The sequence below is a fragment of the Crocodylus siamensis genome, chromosome 4 (assembly GCF_052110815.1).
Source record: "Crocodylus siamensis isolate JL-2025a chromosome 4, ASM5211081v1, whole genome shotgun sequence".
NCBI classification, from domain to species: domain Eukaryota; kingdom Metazoa; phylum Chordata; order Crocodylia; family Crocodylidae; genus Crocodylus; species Crocodylus siamensis.
Window position 1 is genome coordinate 127,972,805 of NC_143398.1, and position 20,400 is coordinate 127,993,204.

General features: G+C 47.0%; 1 protein-coding gene across 4 annotated transcripts in view; it reads left to right on the forward strand.

Moving 5' to 3' along the window:
* The window catches only part of PARVB (parvin beta), a 115,603-nt gene that overhangs the window by 38,261 nt on the left and 56,942 nt on the right, over window positions 1-20,400 (forward strand). For all 4 annotated transcript variants that reach the window (XM_090043770.1, XM_090043772.1, XM_090043773.1 and 1 more), the window contains exons 2-3: window positions 229-318; window positions 4,776-4,846. In XM_090043770.1, coding sequence (XP_089899896.1) covers window positions 229-318; window positions 4,776-4,846 — 161 coding nt within the window. The remainder of the gene's footprint in view (window positions 1-228; window positions 319-4,775; window positions 4,847-20,400) is intronic.

Below are 20,400 nucleotides of genomic sequence, written 5' to 3' on the forward strand. Positions count from 1 at the left end.
TCCGTTGCGGTCCCTTTCAGCCCTGGTATTCCATGAAAGCATACTGACTGATTTTGTTTTATTGATGTTTTTGTTTGTTTGTTTTCTGCATCTGCAATTCCTGTTTCCATAAACTATGAACTCCTTTAGAAATGGGTCTTGTAGAGATTTTCTCCTATTATTGTAGGTAAAAATTGTATAAATATACAAACTGTTTTCACTAAAGTCTGTCTGTTTTGTTCTCTTCAGTGAGCGACCTGCAGGAAGAGGGGAAAAATGCCATCAATGCCCCAATGTCTCCTAGCACCATTGACATTCATCCTGAAGATACTCTATTAGGTACAGTATTGCAACTGCTGGAGGCTAGTGTTTGAAAATAGGGGTCAGTATGACCCCAGTGGGTGCAACCAGATGAGCACAGATGTTTGGTTCCCTGGCACCTTGTGCCACAGCTACTTGTTCCTAGGAAATGCCTGTGCTATGTGTGCTTAGGTGTGTGGCAAGTTACCCTAGGAGTGGTAGGGGAGGCTGAGGGCAGCACTGGGGAGGCCCCAGCAGCCTTATCTGGGGTCCTGGTGGCCTCCTGGGGCTGCAGCACTGGTGATCTTTCTGGGTGGAGCCTGGCTGGCATCCACAGTGCGGCTCTAGGTGGCCTGGCTCCGCTTTTCAGCAGCACATGCTGCTTGTGTGTACACTGATCCATTTTTTCTTCTGTGAGTTTTTTTGACCCGTGGCTATTCAGGGGTCAAAACCCACCCTGGTGCAGCACACGCATGGGCAGCACACCTTTGCAGTGCGGAGAATGCCTGGCTGTGTGTTATGTGGCGCTGCAGACGTGTTTGCAGCTCTACGTACTGCATGGCCGTGCTGGTCTGGGCTTGCCCAGTACGTGTATAAGTGGTGAAAAGAAATCCAGTCAATTGAACTCAGTATAAGTGAGTATGAACTGTTGCACATAGATGTAAGAGAGAAATTAGAAGTGATGACAGGAAATTTAAACAGCAATGAACTACCACACAAGGATTTTAGAAGCTTACAAGAGAGTTGACTTTTCCACTGGATTGCTAGGGAGAGAAGAACATTACTTGCTCATTTGTGCAGCTGTGGTCAATAAACAGGGATGTGTAAAGAATGAGAAAAGAGTGCCTGCCTTTTAGAATGATCTGACCCATATAACTTTAACTTCTGAAAGTTTCACAGTTTTTATTGCATTTCTTTATCCTAAAATAAAATAAAAAGAAAAGACTAGAGTAGAGATATACAAATCACAGACACCATAGAAGAGGTAAAACTGAAATATTCTGTTTATCTTAGAACATGAAGACAATGAGGCGGGCCACACATTTTAAAACTTATAAAAGTAAATTGTATTCAGCCCTCTTAACAATCTATAATTTAACCGGTGGAATGCAGTAGAAGAACACTGCTGAAGTAAATAATATTTGCTCAGTTGATGAGTTGATTATATGGAGGCTGAGAATCTACAGGGAAAGAAAACAGAGCTAAACATTTTAACTCTACTGGGCAAAAGAATGAGGCATTGGCTGGGCTGACTGAAGAAGAAACTTAGCTTGTAGATAAGCTGTCCAATCATTGGCCATTTTGGAAATGTAACTCCTTCCTCAGATGATTCTAATACTAACTGTTTTGAGAGGCTGGATACTAGATTAGTAGGGGTGCACCAACAATAAAGATTTTTTTGGCTGATACTGATGGCTGATTATTAACCAGCCATATTGGCTTATACTGATCCGATAGCTGACCTGCAGCCCAGCAGTTTGGAGAACATTATCTGTATAGTTAGACTGCGGGGCGCAGGGGCATGGGGAAGGGAAAGGCAGTTGGGGGGCAGGTTGAGGCCCCCCATGGTGAGGGAAGGAGTGGGGTGGGGCAGGGGAAGGCATTGCCCAACTGGGGCAGAGTGGGACACAGCTGTGGGCAGCTTGTCCACAGAGCGTGGAGGGGTTGTAGGTAGGGCAGCTCCCCTCTGCTGTGTACAGCCTGGGGGAGGCATGGGGGCATGTGCCCCTCCCCGGATTTGTGTGTAGGCAGTCTGCCTGCTGCAGACTCGGAGCCAGGGACTGTGCTCTCTTCCCGGTGGGTGGGTTGGGCTGGGGATAGGCTTGAGGTGGGACAGGCAGCAGCAGTGCTGGGGGGTGGGGGGCTATATCCCACCCTGTAGCCCCTTCCCTCCCAGCACTGCCACTGCCTGGCCTGCCCCTGCCGGCCCCACCCCAAGAGCAGCCCCCAGCCCAGCCCCCCTGCCAGAAAGAGGCCAGCACAGCCCCGGCCCTGAGCCTGAAGCAGGCAGTCCACCCTCACCCCATGCACAAAACTGGGGGGCATATGTCCCCCATGCCACCCGTGGGAGTGCTGCAGCTGTATGCATGTACACGGCATTTATCAGTTACGTTATCGTTTACACTTGCCAAAAATAGCTGATTGCTGACAATATCAATTTTCATTTTATTGGTGCAGCTCCAATATGGATTGATATATCAGTGCACCCCTATAGAGTAGCTAGAAGATTGGTCTGATTCTGTCTGGTTGCTCTCATGCCTTGATATCTAAAGTTTTGATCCTATCCCATGCATTCCCCCCTGAAAATAGATACTCAAGCAAACCAAGTATCCCATTAGACTTTGTATGTAGAGCCAAAACAGAGTCCTTCTCTGTACTTTTGATCAGAGGCTTGAGGAGCCACTTCATTGTGACCCTCATGGGAAAAACATGATCACTAGCTGATCTAGGTCAGGGTTCTCTGAAAAAGGGGTGGTGCACTTGCATGGAGCAGACCTCTCTACCAGATTTCAGCTTCTGAGTGTGGACTGGGTGTAATTTAGTGCTTGACTCATCCCATGAGGAAGTAGAGTGCTAAAAGGAACTGAAAAACTAAAGAATTAGAAGCTGCCTCTCTAGGTTTGTGGAAAAAAATTGCAAGAATTTTCCAATTTCAGGCGGTTTGGGTGGCTGATAGATCCTTTAAAGCCCTTAGCCAGAAGTTTAGATAGGTTTAACCCTGAATTGATTGCACAGAGTTTCATATCTACACCAGCTGGGGGCAGCCCATCAGCATTTCTTTTTGTGATCATGATACTGCCATTCAAGTGGCCAGCTCTAAAAGCCTACTAAGTGCTGGGGGTTACTCGGTCCTCTTTCATTTGCACATCAAGGCACCCCAAACAGGCTTGGCTGCTTAAATTGACAGATTAAATCCTGTGTCCTGGATGAAAGTTATGGAAACTTCTGAACTAGATCATATCTGTCACTTGAGCAACAAAAGAGGTTAATGTGAGAAAAGGGGAGAAGCTGAGGCCTTTGTTGTGGGAACTTGAGCATTAGGATTTAAAACTCAGTGCCAGAGTTGGACCACCAAACCCCTTGTATTTCCCCATCTCTGTGTCAGTAGAATTGTGTGCATGAGCATGTCCAATGTGGACATGTATATGTCCATTTGGAGCAGATTAAAAGATAGCAACAAGCTTTGTTTGAGTTCTTTTGGTTGCTGATCTGACAAAGTGTTGGTTTGGCAGCTGAAATCTCAAATACAGGTATCCCATCTAAAATTAACTTGTTCATTCTTAATTCTCTCTCTGCTCTTACTTTTCTTTGCTTCATTTTTTATTTGCCTTTTTTCTTCCTCCTCTTTTTTTTGATTTTCCCTTTCCTTCTTTCATCTCTTTCTGCTGCCACTTTCTGTTCTTCAGGTGTTGTTGAAAAGCACAAGGTAGATCTGCCCCCACAGTCTGCTGAGAGTTTACTTTCTATTGACCCTGGAAATTCTGCAGAGATGCACACACTGTACATACTCCCTTGCCAAGAGGCTGTGGTGCTAACGCTGCTCAGAGGGAACTAAAGCTGGTTCCCAGTTCTGATACATTGCCTTACTAGGTCTGCCCCAAGTTCTGCCTTCTGTGTTTTGCCACATTTGACTTCCCATTTTATGTCTCCCTTGTTCTCTTCAGCATGTACCATGCCACTTCCTGTTCTGTTTTCTCCTTCCTCTTTGTTTATTTTCTTTCATTTGCCCTAAGCAGCACCTGTCCTATTGGTCTTTGGAGGCAAAAAGAAAAATAGCATTTTTCAGTATTGTCTACCTTTCAGCCTCTTGGCAACAGAAGGGACACCTCTGAGAATGCCCAGGGCATTTGCCTGATTCAGATTAATTTGATTTAATTCCTAGTCCATTTCCTTAGTGATTCTGCTGGAGCTGTTGACTAAGTTTTATGGGCAGTAGAGGCAGCACAAGCACAGTTCTTACCGGTAGAAATTTTGGTACCAGAATATGAAAAATGCAGTTGGCAGGAGAATGGAGAATGATTCTAATACCACATTCCCCCTATTGATAGAAGGCAGTGCACTGAGTTTGCAGGGCTCTTCAGACTAGTTTAATCTGGGCATATTGATTCTTATTGATGACTGAAGAAAAGAGGTGGGTATTATGACGGGCTGAGCACCACTAACATCTTCAGCCCTGTAGGGAGGGAGACATGGTTACTGCCCTCAAAGACCCCACATGATGTGCCCATTACAGTCTGACACTAAGCAGTGTGACCTGTGAAAAGTCAGTTTAGGCAACTTTTGTTTAGGGAAGTTAGGGCAATGAAACAGTCAGTGTATCGCTAAAGAATGCCTCATACTTTGATCACTGGATAGTCCCCTCAGTAGGGCAATGACTAGACTATGCCATTTCTTAATCAGCTTTGAGACTGGCTTATAAATAACAGTCCTGTGGTGTTCTTGGCAGTATACACATGACATGGCTCTAACTAATGCTTCTCCTTCTAAATGGGCAGAGGAAAATGAGGAACGCACTATGATCGACCCCAACTCCAAAGAAGACCCCAAGTTCAAGGAGCTGATCAAGGTAGGATGCAGACACTTACCTTCTGTTTTTATTTTTATGTAATTATCTTTAACTTGCTCTATGTAATCTTTTGCAAAACTAGGGATTTGTTAGAGGTATGACTGAAAAGGATGTCCTGGATAGTGAAGTCACTTAAAAGGACAGGGTTGGTGGAAATGAGGCCAATAGCACTAGAGATGAGAAAAGCACCTAAGGTAGAAAAGGGGAGAAGATGAAGGTAGCAATCTTATCCTTCTTAATACTGAAGTGTAGGGGAATGTTTAGCTTGAATCTACCAGCGATGTTAATGCTCTTCCCCTCAACATAAAAGATCAAGCTCCCAGTAACTATGGTACTGGGGAAAACAATTTTGGGAAGTTTATCAGGTTTTGGGAAAAGAGACTGAAGAGATGAAAGATCAGAGACAAAGTAGGTGAGAAATAGTATTTTTCAGTTTGAAATTCTGCCATTGCTAAAGGGCTCTGCACAGACTTTCATTATGGAATCCCAGCAGTGTCCCCCCATTTCTGTAAGGCAGAGGAGGACTGCTTTTGAACTTCCATGTGGGGAAAGTGGGGTTCAGGCCAGATCTGATCATGGAAAACATAGTAATATAGGAACCGTGTGGAATGGCATGGACTGTTCAGGAGGAGGAGGGTTGCTTTCCTTTAGCAAGGGGCTTGGTCCTTTTCCTTGGATCTCTTGAGTGTATTTTTAATGGCCACTTTCTGTCTTTGCAGCAACATGGGGATTGGCAGTGCCCCCATTGCCCTGCTGTACCTGATTAGGTTGTTCTTGGTGTTTTGGGGCATTGTGCCTGGTAATTGTATGACAGGGCTGTTTGTGTAATTTTTTAGACCAGTTTAGGACTGTTCAGCTGGTAGCCCATAAGTGTTTAACTTGTAGCTCATAGGCTACAAGTCACCCATGCATTCTTGCTTTCCCTCATGGGTTTGGATGCTGATACTTTCAGCCTCCTTCCATTTCCTGCTTTTGTAGCTGTTGCCACCACCTGCCCCTACAGGCCCTGGGCTATACCTGCCTCTTCCATCTTTCACTTCCTGCCGGCCTCTAGGGGTGGTATGGGGCAATGTGTCTGACCGAGAAAGTTTCACTGATGGTCACTCATATACTGGACAACCCTGGGTTAAACAAACACTTGCACAGGGTATCTTGAATAGGGATGATGCTTCCTTGAGCATGAAGTTGGACTAGATCAGTGATTCTCAATCAGGATGGCAGGGCACCTTTGGGTGCTGCAAGATCCTTTGAAGAGTGCTGCAGGAAATGTGAAGAGATAAGCAGATAAGGGCAGATGCTTGCTTTCCCTGCCTGGCTGCTTCCTTGCCCCCACTGCCTGACCCCTCTGCAAAAAGGTAAGCAGTGTAATGAATAAATGGAGTTTTTGAAATGGGATACCACTTAGTTCACAAAGGTTATGGAGGGGTGCCTTGAATCTAAAAGTTGAGAACCACTGGACTAGACCTCTTGAGGTTCCTTCCATCCCTACTTTTCTGTGATTTTGTTGTAAGTGCCATGCGACAGACAGTACCTGAAGCTTCACAGAAGGGAACAAGAAATGAGTAGTAGACAGATGTGAACTAATTTTCTTTCCCATATGTTCTCATAGGATTTCATCTAGGCTTTTACATTTAGAGGTGGCTTATACTCTGAACACAAGTCTTGTTATTTCCCATCCATGAAATTCTTTTATCATAAACCTCCTACCCCTTTGTGGTTCTTGCTAAGCTCTTGGCATCAAGCACTTCCTGTGCCAAGGAGTTCAAATGGGTTCCACAGTGTAATTGTACATAGCATGAAAAGCATTTCCTTGTGTCAGTTTTGAATCCTCCACCCTGCATACCCACTCCTCCCCTTTCTTGTGCTTGTATTCATAGGAGAAGAAGAAGCAAAGCTCTTGATATACCTGTGCAGTAGGAACATCACATAGGTGGAGGACTTCCAAATTCTCTCTTAAATCTATGTGCAAGCATCTTTTTAACATCTCTTCTTGAACAAGTTTTGGATTTAAACTTTGTATTTTCATGATGGTAAATAGCCAAGCTCAGTAAGCCTTGCAAAAACTTGGGTAAAGCAGAGTAGTCATAAGAAATGAATGATGCACAGTCTCTGATGCATGCAGTCCAAGGTAAAATCAGGTGAGTTGAAGGCAATAGGAACTTGGCTGTTGAATTTAATGCCAGATGGAACATTAACAGTCTAGTCTACAGTGGCTCTTTTGAGTCTTAGTCCATTAGCTATGTTCTATTTTCAGTTTAAAATAAAATCCTATGACCAAAATAGAGAGAGGGTGAAAACTTGAACCACGGTGCCTCATAGGCACGTGGAATCCAAATGCTTAGTTTTAATTGCAGAATCAGGACCTTATTATACCTGTTTCCCTTCATGTGTCCAGCTTAATAGTTTATTACACTTGCACAATGTAGGCATAAAATGCTATTGGATAAGAGTAGGCTTATATTCAGTCTCAGGCAATGGAAAATTTGGGCCCAAAGGGTAGGGACAAACATTCAAAAAGCCTGAGCCTGAATTGGTTTAATCTTTGCATGTTAGTCTAACCTGGCTAAGCTGAAACAGTTTGCAACTAAAACTGACAAACTGATGAAATGCAGGCACATGGCTGCAGTGGCTCAGGCTAGAAGGCAGGGAGCACTAGAGCAGCCTTCCCTTCCTTTCTACAGTCCTGAGCTGAGGTGGTGTAGGATGCTCTGATTAGGAAGCCCCGCCCCCACCCCCCTGCTGCTCCTTACCAGCCCAGGAGGGAGTTGATAACACAGCATTTATCAGCCCATCAGAAAACAAACGCCTCTCTTATTAGTTCAAGTTCTTCTTAAACAACCTTTTCCAAGGAAGGAATGGAGGGCCATTACCAGCTGACCTGTTAATTAGCTCCATAAAGCCCTAAGTGGACACTGTCCTGTCTGCCTTTGTCCTGTCTGCCTTACACAGACACCTCTCAGCATTAGCTTGCATACCACATGCTGGCTATGTCCAAGCTGGGTGAGATGCGAGAAGGGAATCCTTGCTTGAGCATGGAGTAGTGGGGTGGATTTGGGGGGGGAGAAGGGGGGAGTCAGAAGGAAACCAAGTAAACACTGTTGTGCCTGCCGTCTCTGCCAGAGCTCCAGTCAGGGAGCAGAGGGATGGGGCCAGCTCTCCTGGCCGGAGCTCGGAGCCCCGCCCAGGGCTGCAAAGCATCTGGGATTCTGGGGGACTCTGGTTTAAGTTAAACCAGGAAGGGGTCTGGGACAGATTTTGCATAAACCGGTTTGAGCCAAATCAGTTATGTCTGATACTACATTCAACCAGGTTTATCTCAGACTGGTTTTAGCCACTTTCAGACTGGTTTCTGTGCACTGAACTTCTGTTCTTTTACAAATTTAAGCCACTTTCTGATCACTTAAACTAGTTTATGTGTAAAGTCTGTCCCTAGCCAAAAAGTATAGGAACCATGGGCTGTCCTATCAGAAAGAGAGAGAGATGAAAACCATCTTTATGTTTAAACATTCATTAGTTACACACAAATGTAACTGAAGGTGGGCATTTGTACAGCAGCATAGCAGGACAAGATTTTGAGCACTACTTTGGTGTGAAACTGAGAGGCTGCTAAGGAATTAATTACCTTACATGGGAAGGTACTTCAGTAACCAAATGTAACTATGAGGCAGTTGTCTTTTTGTTCTGTATTTTGATGGTTAACTGAGCTTTTTATTACTGTTTGCTATTAAGTTGCCCAGGACCCCCCAGTCATGGACCCAGAACCCAATTGTGCTAAGTGCTGTACAAACACAGAACAGGAAGTTGGTGTTTGCCCCACAGTTCTTAGAATAAAAAATCACCAGTGAATAGCTTACAGTCAAGGTGAGATTTATAGTTCAGTGTGTGGATTTTTTTTTAAATTTACCTTATTATCCATCTATCCATCTTGATATACGTATATATGTTAGTATAATATGTTACTTCTTTCTCTGTTTTTCTTGTCTGCCAGAAAAGTAGATATGTCTAGGATACTTTCAGTCTCCCTACTCGTTCCCTCTCTTGTCACACTTGTGTGGTCTCCCACTTTTGTTAGTTGAGAGAGGTAGTTAGCTGTGTACTTGCCTTTTGCCTCATGTTAGTAGTGTAAAAACAGAGTTTGGGGGTAGGAAAGCACCTCAGAAAAGATGCTTGATATGTTTTCTTTGTCTCCACAAAAATGATTGCTTTAATCTCTCTTTGCCTGTTTCCCTAAGTTTCGGAACGAGACTGGATTAGGCACTGCAGGCTCTTGTTTGTATTTGGAAGTGATTAAAACATAACTGTCATAGCTCTGGGGGAAACGGATGGTAAAATGCTATTGTGATGTAAAAAGAAAGAAAGGGAAAAATAACTTTTCTTTCCCCTGCCTAAAATAAACATAGGGAATTTTTCATACCAAATGTCTTCTCTAAGAATACTAGGATAGATGCTGTGCTCTTGTATGTGTGAAAGGGCTCTTTAAAAATTTTGTTTATTACATATTTTAAAAATGGTTTGGCACAAAGGATCAGCAGTACATCAAACTGCAAAGAACAACAGTTCAAATTAGTTCCATCAATGGCCATCAGCCCTCATTTTCCATTTGATTTGGAACTGTATGGAGCTAATTACAGTTCAGGTCATGGTACAATAAATAGTTCTAATTGGGGCTCTTGAAATTTACTAGATGGATCAAAGCTGGAAGCTTAAATCAGAACACCAGAGCTGAGCCAGTCATTCTTGTGAATAGTAGCTTACTCAATTCCACCTTTTTTGCTGTCTGAATATGTGAGCCCTTATCAAACTAATTTGGTCAAAATTATTTGCTGAATAATTATCAGCCAGTGGTTTATTCACACAAAATATAACCTGGACATTTGAAATTCAAACCTGAGTTACTATTTTATTGCATGTTCGTGACTCATACGTTGTTATTTCCTGATTAGAATTGGTTTTCCAGTCTGAAAGACAGTTGAAAGACATCCGTTTCAATAATTTGGGAGGTCTCTCAGCTCTGTGGAATGGTTTCTAATATTGTGAGGTTGAGACCAGTATAGCTTTGAATCCTCCTGATTTTGCTTTTACTTGTGGGTTGGATCCAAACAACGAAGTAGGCCTTTTTGGGTTCTAGTTTAAATACAAGTTTCTTGGCATTTGAGAGCCTAAACCTCACTGAATGTCTGCAGCATCTCCCCTCCTAAGTCATTTAGGTGTTATGAAAATTTCCCCTTAAATCTCATGTAAAAGGCTCCAAGATGTTCCTCCACTCAGGTTGATGGAAAGCTTGTAAAATCAGCCACTGTTTCAACCTTTCAACATGTTTTATTGCTGTCAAATATCAGATTCAGATTTGATGACTAAAAATATTGCAAGGTATTTTTGAAAAATTTCTTTTTTTTCCCCTAATGGAAGGAACCTTTGGGCACTGACAGATGTGTAGCTCCCCAGTATAACTCTTGGTACTTTACAGAAAGCAGTGTAACCTGGGTTTGGGTTACCCAAGTCTGGGCTCCCTTCTCCAGTTAGAAAGGATGGGTGGCCAGGCATGAATGCTCTGAGAGGGATTTGTGATATTGCCCAGATTCCTCTATTCTCTACAACAGGGGTGGGCAAAATATGGCCAGCAGGCTGGATCCGGCCCACCAGGCCATTCAATCTGGCCCGCGGTGCCCCTAAACATTTTGAAAATTAATATTTATTTGCCCCTGGCTCTTGTCAAAGATGACAGGAACCAGGGGCAGTAGGAACCAGGGAAAGCCCCGGCAAGTTCCTGTAACAGTAGGCCCCACCCTGCCCCGCCTCGCCCCACCCCACCACCTCAGCCAGAAGCCCCTGCTTAGCAGGGGCTTCTGGCCTGGGACTGTTGGGCTGTTTGTGGTTGCGCTGGCCCAGGAAATTCAGGTAAGAACTGGGTGTGTAACTGGGAACCCTAGCCGTGTTACTAGGAGGCAGGGCTGCCCCTTTAAGACCAGAGTCTATAGGAACACTTAAGTACTGGGAGGGTAATGGCTGAAACCCCAACTGCCCAGGCTGGTCAGCTGATGGGAAGGAGATAGAGCTCTGGCCATATATAAACCCCAGGGGTGAAGGTGGCAGGGGAGGTCTCTGGCAAGCTCACAAGGGAAGGGAGCTCCTGCAGGGCAGAATTACCCAGGAATGCTGTGGCTGCTGGCCAGACTGGTGATATGGCTAATGAGGCTTCAGGAGTCTACAAGGTACCCAGCGCTGGGATGTACTCAATACTCAAGGAGCAGTTTGAGGTTTTAAAGAGCCAAAGTGAGGCTTGCAGGACTCATATTATGTTATAGCCCAGGGGCTCATGTTTATGTTGTTGTTTCATCCAGCGGACCGGCCTGAAGCTATTGGGGAGGAGGAGGCCTCATTGGGGCACACTATTGTGCAGAGCCCAAGCACCAGAGGGTAAACAATCCCAGCGCCAGAAGGTGCTGTGATGGGTTGCACAGACCCCAGCTATAGGGGGCGCCATGACAGGGGGTGAACAGACCCCAGTGCCACAGGGCACAGGTCATCATCTATATAGCATCTGCGAGGCGTGGACCACCATGTAAGGGAGGTTTGGAGTGGTGGATAGCAACTGTAGTGTTGGGGTAGTAAATGGGTAACCTGCTGCCTGAGTAACATCATAATTATTGTTTTATCAAGGCACGGCAGATGAGAAAGGTGTGTGGGATGCCCAGAAACAGGGTTGGGCCAGTGTTAGACAGGCCTGGGGATGGACCCTTGTCACATGGGGGGGAGGCAGAGGAGGACCACAGGGATTGCCCCAGTCCTCGGTGCTGGGTCAGCTCCTTTTGAGCCCCATGGTCTGGCCACGCAGCCAGGAACAGGTGGGCAGGAAAGCAGCGGCAGGGGGAGTGTGGGGCCTATACCTATGTCCTGGGGCCAGCGTCGGCGGGGCCCTGGAGTGGGGCATGGACTGGCAGGGGTCTGTGCAGCCGGGTTGGGCTGCGCCAGCAGGGAGAGGGGAGATGGCCTGGCTCCATAGAGCCCCTGGTGGCCGGGACCCCGTGCTGCTGCTGCCCTGCTCTGGCCGCTACTGATGCTGGCTTCAGGGCACTGGTGTGGGCCCCACGTTCCTGCCCGGCTGCCGCTGGCTCCCACACACATGCTCATTCCCAGTGCCTCTGCCCCAGCCCTGTGTAGCCCTGACCCTACGTGCCCCGTGTTCACCCACGAGGAATGAGCTGGTGCTCTGTGCGGGGGAAAAGCACCGCCCCCATCCCTGTGGCCGGTGCCCCTTGCTGCACCCACTTGCAGCTCGTGCGGGGCTGTCCTGCCTCTCCGCCCTGTCACTGATGCCCCACAGGGCAGTGGTGGCAATGGAGAACAGGCAGAGGCAGCCCCGCGCAGGCTCTGAGGGTCTGCAGCACAGGGCATTGGCCATGGGGAGGAGGGAGCGGCCACTTTTTTCCCCACACTGAGCACCAATTTGTTCCCTTCACCGCAGCTAGCCTAGTTCCTGTGCTGGCTCCGGGCTTGCCTGTACAGGTTTTGCTGCGGCAGCAGCAGTTGGGCAGAAGCTGCTTCTCGGCATGGAGGAAAGCAGTCCCCCCACTCACCACCACCAGGCAGTGTTCGCTGTGGTTTCCCAGCTGGAGCTCGTGCCATGCTACGCTGCGGTGTGCCTGCTTCACCGGTGCCTCTGTGCTGCTCAGCAGCTGATCCACATGGTCACTGCAGGGGGCTGCTTTTCTCCTGTGCTGAGCACCAAGTCATTCCACGCGAACGAGCAGGTGGGCAGGGGTGGGGGCTGCACGGGTCTGGGGTGGGAGCATTGGGAGTAAGCAGGGGAGTGGGAGCCAGCGACAGGTGGGTGGGAGCATGAGGCCCACACCGGTGCCCTGGAGCCAGTGTCGGCGGGGCCCAGAGCAGGGCAGCAGGATCTCAAGGTCCCAGCCAGCAGGGGCTGTATGGAGTTGGGCCGAATCCCTGCTCTCCCTGTCGCTGCAGCCGAGCCTGGCTCCATAGACCCCTGCCAGCCCACCCCTTGCGTGCCTACCAGCCTGCTCTAGGCCCCACTGGTGCTGCCCCTGGGACATTGGTGCAGGCCCCACACTCTGCTTGCTTCCCCCACCGCTTTCTGCACTTCCCTGCCTGCCCACCAGCCACTCTGCACTACATGGCTCCCATATCCACATCCATACCTTCTCACACACATCCCCACAACCCCCCCGTATGCAATCACTTTTGCATATACACCACAAACGCACACAAATCAGGACAAAAATATTTTTTAAATTAAATTAAAATATATTATTATGGGTGTTTGATTTTTAGTATGTAATTTGTTTTTTCCCCCCTAAGATGGCAAACCCTCTTCTGCAAAAGAGTACTTTTAGGAGCAAGGGGAGGGATTTCTGGTGGCAAAGGTCAGAGGGTAGGGGTGGGACTCCCAGTCCCAAGATGGCGACCAGAGGGCAGGGCACCTGTCAAAGGAAGGGGCTACCCATGCAGTCTTCGACAGCTTGCCAGAACTCGGTAAGCAGCCCTCCGCTCAAAATAATTGCCTGCCCCTGCTCTATAGAGTCAGGCCAGGACAAAAAATGGCTTAACTATATACAGATTTATTTAATATACAATGATAAATATATATACAAAATCCAAACAAAATATTGTTATTGAATATATACAATATATGCTCTACATAGGAGATTATATCCTATGATTAGTGTCCAGGAGATTATATCACCAACCCAGGGCTCAGCACAGGTAAGTAACTGGTCTAAAACAGGTAAGCACAGGTAAGTCCATAACAGTTAAAATATAGGCAACTGGCAATGAATCTTATCAAACCACAAGAAGAGTGTTAACAGGGAATTCAACAGAACAGGCACGCTCTTTGGTGAGATAGGCAGCAAGCTGCTGGGTAGAGATGGCTTCCACCGCTCTCCACTGGGGAGGAGGCTCTTCTCAGCCAGACTGGCTGACCTGCTTCACCAGGCTTTAAACTAAGCCCGCTGGGGAACGGGGGACTACTGCTACTGCTAGCCTGCTGAGCAACCCTTGCAAAGTCAGCAGGCCAAGGCACTTAAGGGAGCCCACCCCTGCCCCTGCCCTGGTACAATCTGTGGGCAAGGCAAGAGCCCCCAAGGGGACACTTGCCTGCCTGTACACAAATGCCAGGAGCTTGGGGAATAAGCAAGAGAAGCTCATTCTTTTGCTTAATGCAAATAATTATGATGTCATAGGGATAACGGAGACCTGGTGGGACTCCATCCATGACTGGACCATGGGTATAGATGGCTATACCCTGTACAGGAGGGATCGAGTAGATAAAAGGGGCAGGGGTGTAGCTGTCTATGTTAAGGAAAGCTACGCATCCCTGCAAGCTGATGTTGGCGACCAGGGTGGATAACTGGAGACCCTCTGGGTTAAAATCCGTGGGGAACACAGCACAGAGGACACAACAGTGGGAAGTCAAGAGGTTGACCAGGAGTTCACCCGGGAACTGGCTGAGGCTGCATGCTCCAGGACCGTGGTTGTCATGGGTGACTTCAATTACCCAGACATCTCGTGGGAGGATCGCTCAGCAAAATCCGAGCAGTCACAAAGCTTCCTATCATGCGTGGATGACATCTACCTAACTCAAGAAGTCTATGGGCCAATGAGAGGTAAAGCGCTGTTCGACCTGGTACCAGTTACTGGGGATGACCTAATCAGTGACCTAGTGATCAAAGGGAAGCTGCGTGACAGCAACCACGAGCTGATCACCTTTACGATTGACCATAAAGCTGGCAAGTTGGTCAGCAACACTGAAGTCCTTGACTTCAGGAAATCCGACTTTGACAAGCTCAGGAGGCTTGTCAGTGAGGCCCTTAATGAACGACAACCCCCGGGAGAGGGGAGTTCAAGAAGAGTGGCTGCTCCTCAAGGGAGCGATCCTCAATGCACAAGCTAATTCTATTCCATCTTGGAGGAAAAGCAGCAAGAGGGCACAGCAGCCCCCCGGCTCTCCAGGGATCTAGCAAACCTCCTGAGGCTAAAAAGAAAGGCCTACAAAGGATGGAGGATGGGATTCACTTCCAAGGAGGAATATTCTGCACTGGTCCAGTCCTGCAGGGAGCAAACCAGGAAAGCTAAGACTGCAACTGAACTCCAACTAGCTTCGAGCATCAAGGACAATAAAAAGTCCTTTTTCAGATATGTGGGGAGCCGGAGGAAAAGCAAGGGCAACACTATCCCCTGCTGAACCACATGGGGCAACTGATGCCCAGGAAAAAGCCAATATATTAAATGGGTACTTTGCTTTGGTCTTTCATCAGTCCCATGGGACGTCCATGCCCACCACAGGACAGGGCAGTCTGGGTGAGGGAGATCCCCTCCTCTCCATTAATGTTGACCTTGTGAAGGAATACCTTGAGAAGCTAGATACCTTCAAGTCAGCCGGCCCTGACAATCTACACCCCAGGGTACTTGGGGAGCTGGCTAGCATTATAGCCCAGCCTCTGGCACGGATCTTTGAAAACTCCTGGTGCTCTGGTGTAGTGCCTGAAGACTGGAAGAAGGCCAGTGTGGTGCCTACCTTCAAGAAAGGGAGGAAAGTGGATCTGGCTAACTATAGGCCCATCAGCCTGACTTCTATCCCAGGGAAGATCTTTGAAAAGTTTATTAAAGAGGCCATCCTTAATGGACTGGCCGATGCTAACATCCTAAGGGATAGCCAGCACGGGCTTGGTTGCGGGTAGGTCTTGCTTGACCAATCTCATTTCCTTCTATGACCAGGTGGCCTATCACCTGGACAAGGGAAAAGAGATTGATGTCATATATTTTGACTTCAGAAAAGCCTTTGATCTGGTATCCCATGATCACCACTTGGCAAAACTGGCCAATTGTGGCCTTGGCTCCACCACGATCTGCTGGCTGGGAAATTGGTTCTGTGGTTGGATCCAGAGCGTGGTAACTGATGGAAGTCAATCGTCATGGTCCTTGGACCTATATTGTTCAACATCTTCATTAATGATGTGGCCATTGGAGTCAGAAGCAGACTGGCCAAGTTCATCGATGACACCAAACTTTGGGGCAAAGCATCCACACCAGAAGATAGGCGGGTGATCCAGGCTGACCTGGACAGGCTCAGCAAATGGGTGGACGAGAAACTGATGGTGTTCAACACTGAAAAATGGAAGGTTCTCCACCTTGGGAAGAAAAACCTGCAGCATCCTTATAGACTTGGCAGTGCTACGCTGGCTAGCACTACAGAAGAAAGAGACTTGGGGGTCATCATTGACCAGAAGATGAATATGAGCCTGCAGTGTGATGCTGCAGCTAGTAAAGTGACCGAATCACTGGCTTGCATCCATAGATGCTTCTCAAGCAAATCCTGGGACATCATTCTCCCCTTGTACTTAGCCAGCTGGAGCACTGCATCCAGTTTTGGGCTCCACAATTTGAAAAGGATGTGGAGAAGCTTGAGAGAGTCCAGAGAAGAGCCACGCGCATGATCAGAGGTCAGGAAAACAGACCTTATGATGACAGGCTGAGAGCCATAGGGCTCTTTAGCCTGGAAAAGCGCAGGCTCAGGGGTGATCTGATGCCACCTATAAGTTTATCAGGGGTGACCACCAGTATCTGGGGGAAAGTTTGTTCACCAGAGTGCCCCAAGGGATGACAAGGTCGCACGGTCATAAACTAGTGCAAGACTGTTTCAGGCTGAACATAAGGAAGAATTTCTTTACTGTCCGAGCCCCCAAAGTCTGGAACAGCCTGCGATCGGAGGTGGTTCAAGCACCTACATTGAACGCCTTCAAGAGTAAATTGGATGCTTATCTTGCGTGATCCTATGACCTCAGCTGACTTCCTGCCCTTTGGACAGGGGGCTGGACTCGATCTTCCAAAGTCCCTTCCAGCCGGAATATCTATGAAATCTATATATACCATATACAAGGGTTAAATAACAAATCGCATTAAAATACAAAATACGAGGCACGCACACACTATACAGTGTCACTATCCCTGAGAGTAAGAACTCCCTGGTGTCACCTTGGGAGCCTTGATACCGCTGACAAAACGGGGAGGAGGGGAAGGAGTCCTCAATGCTCCCAGCCCCTCTTGGGCCTGCCTGGATCTCTTCTTTCAGTCTGTTAGTCCCCTCCAAGGGCTGTCTCCCCTGTGGGAACCCTTTCCCCAGTAACTCACGGCGCCTCACGCAGCTCCCAGGGTCTCACCCCATGCACCGCTCTATGCACCACCTTGGACTGATGCAGTCCACCTCTCTGGGTCCAGTGAGATGCATCTTCGAGGGGCTCTTCTGGGCAACTGGAATCACCCCGCTGGCCTGCTCACACCAGGTCTTCTTGCCCCATTCTCTTCTCCATCCCTCAACGCATCTGCCGCGTGCTGGGCACGCTGCTCCTTTTATTTGCTGCCAGACCTGCAAAGTGCAGGCTTCAGTTAGGTCTGGGGCTCTTTGCTATCCTCCACCTCCCCGCCCCCCACCCCGGGCAGGATAAGCTCCTCCCAGCAACTACCTGATTGGTGGATGTGCTCCACCAATCACAATGGGGATTCTCCAAGCCCAGGCAGGCCAGGCTTCATCAGTAAGTTCACCACAGTGCCATGAGTTAGACTGGCCCTCCTGACCCAACAGACGTTCGGTGTTGGATCAGGAGGGTGGAGGATTGAGCTCTGATTTGGAGCTGATCCACCCAAGGAGCTGAAGCATGCATCTTCTCTCTCCTAAACCACCCTCTCCCCACCTGCTCTGGTGCTGTCTGTACAATGCGAGCAGAGGAGAAGGGAGGGAGGGAGGGAGCTTTAGCTGCGTTTTTTCCCCAGCCCACGCTAGAGTCGGCGTGGGTGGATTGCAGCCACTCATTCTCCTATAGCATAGGCTGGGCAAACCCCAGCCTGAGCTCCCTCCCCTCCTCACATTGTGCAGACAGCACTGGAGCCAGACCTGAGCTGCATCAGCCCAGCCACCAGAGCAGACAGAAGTTAATGAAATCACTCCACTTTGAGTGCCTTCATTTGAACCCTTACATATAATGAGGGTTAATTTGTTATGTGATTGGAGCGCTTAGCAATCATGTTCTTCTGTTAGGGCACGGGTATAGAACATTTTCAAGGGGATGATTGCATGACAAACGTAATTTCTGTCTGTGCCCTTTGTGAAATCAGCTGATGTTGCAAGATGTTATAGCTCTCGAACCTAGTCTTAAACTTGAGACAGATCAATTGTTGTGATCAAATGCTCATTTTAGCAAACATCTTTAATTTGTTATCACCCTTTCAAGATTAAATGTATAGCTTGTCTTTTTTTACTTTGTCATAGTGGCTTGAAAAAGAATTATTTGGATTTGTCAAGTTCTGAACTTTTTTTAAGTGTTGTTCTTTGTTTGCAGCAGTTTTCTCTGGATCTTTGTAATTGATCTTTGCAAATTTGCTCTGAACATGCTTCAGTGTTGTTAGAGCAGGAAGACTATGACGAAACATGTGCAGGGGCTGGTAAAGTATAATGGGGGTGGGGAGAAAATCCTGCCTGAAAAAAATTCAAATCAGCCATGTGAACTAATTTTTTCTTACTAGGCTACTTGCACCATATTATTTCAGTTGTTTACATGGTGGCAGATTTCATTTTTTCACCCTACAGCTGGGAATACAAACATGGCTCATTTAATCAGACATACGTGTTTCCCTTAAAACAGTTTAATAAATGAATGTGCCAAGAGTTAAAGTGCCACTGGAAAGTTTTGTGCAATTTGGTATCGTTGTGCATGTCCGTGAGTCTGACACAAGTCAGGCCTTTTGCCAGATGAACATGCACAGGCCGTTTCACCTGTCTATATATACCAGGATCTCTGGAGAATCGGCTCCTCATTGGAGGCTTGGGGACTCTCTGTTGCATCATTAGTGTCTTCACATTTTGAGGAGGAGGAGGAACTAGGAACTGTTAACTGAGGTTGATCCAAGTCCGTATCTCCTGCCAATGTCCGAGAGCTAAGTGAAAGCATAAGTAGGTCTCGTGATTACGTCGAACCATGCCCCCTTGGTCTGTCTGAACTAGATAGGACCGTGGGTGCACTACTTGTTTCACCATACCCTGCTGGTCCCATGTTCTCAACAAGTAATTCCCTAGACAGACTCTATCACCTAGCTTTAGTAGTGAAAGCTCATGAGTTCTTGTATCAAAGTAGTATTTCTGTTTCATCTTCTGATCATCTTTCATTCTCCTTATGGCTACCGTATTAGGACTTTCCAGTAAGGTGTAATGGGCAGATTTGACCATATCTGCCGGCCCATTAACAACTGTGCTGGAGACCAGCCATTGTTCACAGGCATGCTATGATAAGCCAGTAGTGCTTTATATAAATCCCCTCCACTGTCCAATGCTTTTTTTCATTAGGTTTTTCACCATCTGAAGGGATAGCTCTGCAAGGCCATTCGATTGGGGATAATTGGGACTTGACGTGGTGTGACTAAAATCCCAGTCCATGGCAAATTGCCTAAACTGCACTGGAGAACTGTGGCCCATTATCACTGAATACTTCATCTGAAATTCCATGCCTTGCAAATATGGCCTTCAAGCAAGCTATCACTGAGTGACTGCTGGTACACTGCAGTGTACAGATTTCCAGATACAAAAAGTAATAATCAGTAACTATTAAATACACCCTGGAATTCCATGTAAAGAGATTGGTGCCTACCTTCTCATAGGCTCTGTGTGGAACAGGGTGAGGCTTTAGTGGTTCTGCCTGCTGGCAGGGTTTGACTTTCAAGCAGGTGGAACAGTTTTCAACTGTACTAGCAATGTCCTGATTGATCCTTGGCCAATACATCACCTCTCTTGCTTGCTTCTTGCATATCTCAATACCTAAGTGTCCCTCAAAGATTTTTTTTAGCATTCCTCTTTGGAGGGTCTGTGGTATTACGACTTTACTGCCCTTGAAAATAACTCCTTCAATGGCTGAAAGTTCATGTCGGCAATTCCAGTAATCCTGCATGCGCAAGTAACTCCTGTCCTTGACCAACCCAAAATTATCATTTCTTTCAGCATTCCTAATAAGTGGTCCTTCTCACTTTCCTCCTTTATTTGTTGTAGCCTCCTGTCTGCAATCGAAAGTGAACTAACAATTAAATCGACATACACTTGCATCTCTGTCTCAGAGATCTTTTCTGCTTGTCCAGTAAAGGCTATTGCCCTGGACAGCACATCCGTTGCAAACAGAAACTTGCTGGGTTTCACAACTAAATCCTACTTCTGCCGCTTAATCATCATTCTTTGAATCCTTAAGGTGCAGTCATTCAAAGGCTTGCAAAACAGTGCTATCAAGGGCTTGTGGTCTGTTTCTGCATTCACTTTCTGCCCATAAATATATTGATTGAATTTCTGGCATGCAAACAAAATTCTTAACAACTCTTTCTCAATCTATGCATACCTGCTTTCTGCCTCATTTAGTGATTTAGATGCATACGCAACAGGTTGCCATCAGTTGTCAAAATTCTGAAGTAGCACAGCACCTAATATCAACTGCGAAACATCTGTTGATATCTTTATTGGTTTCCCAGGGTATATAATTTTAATACAGGTTCTTGTATGA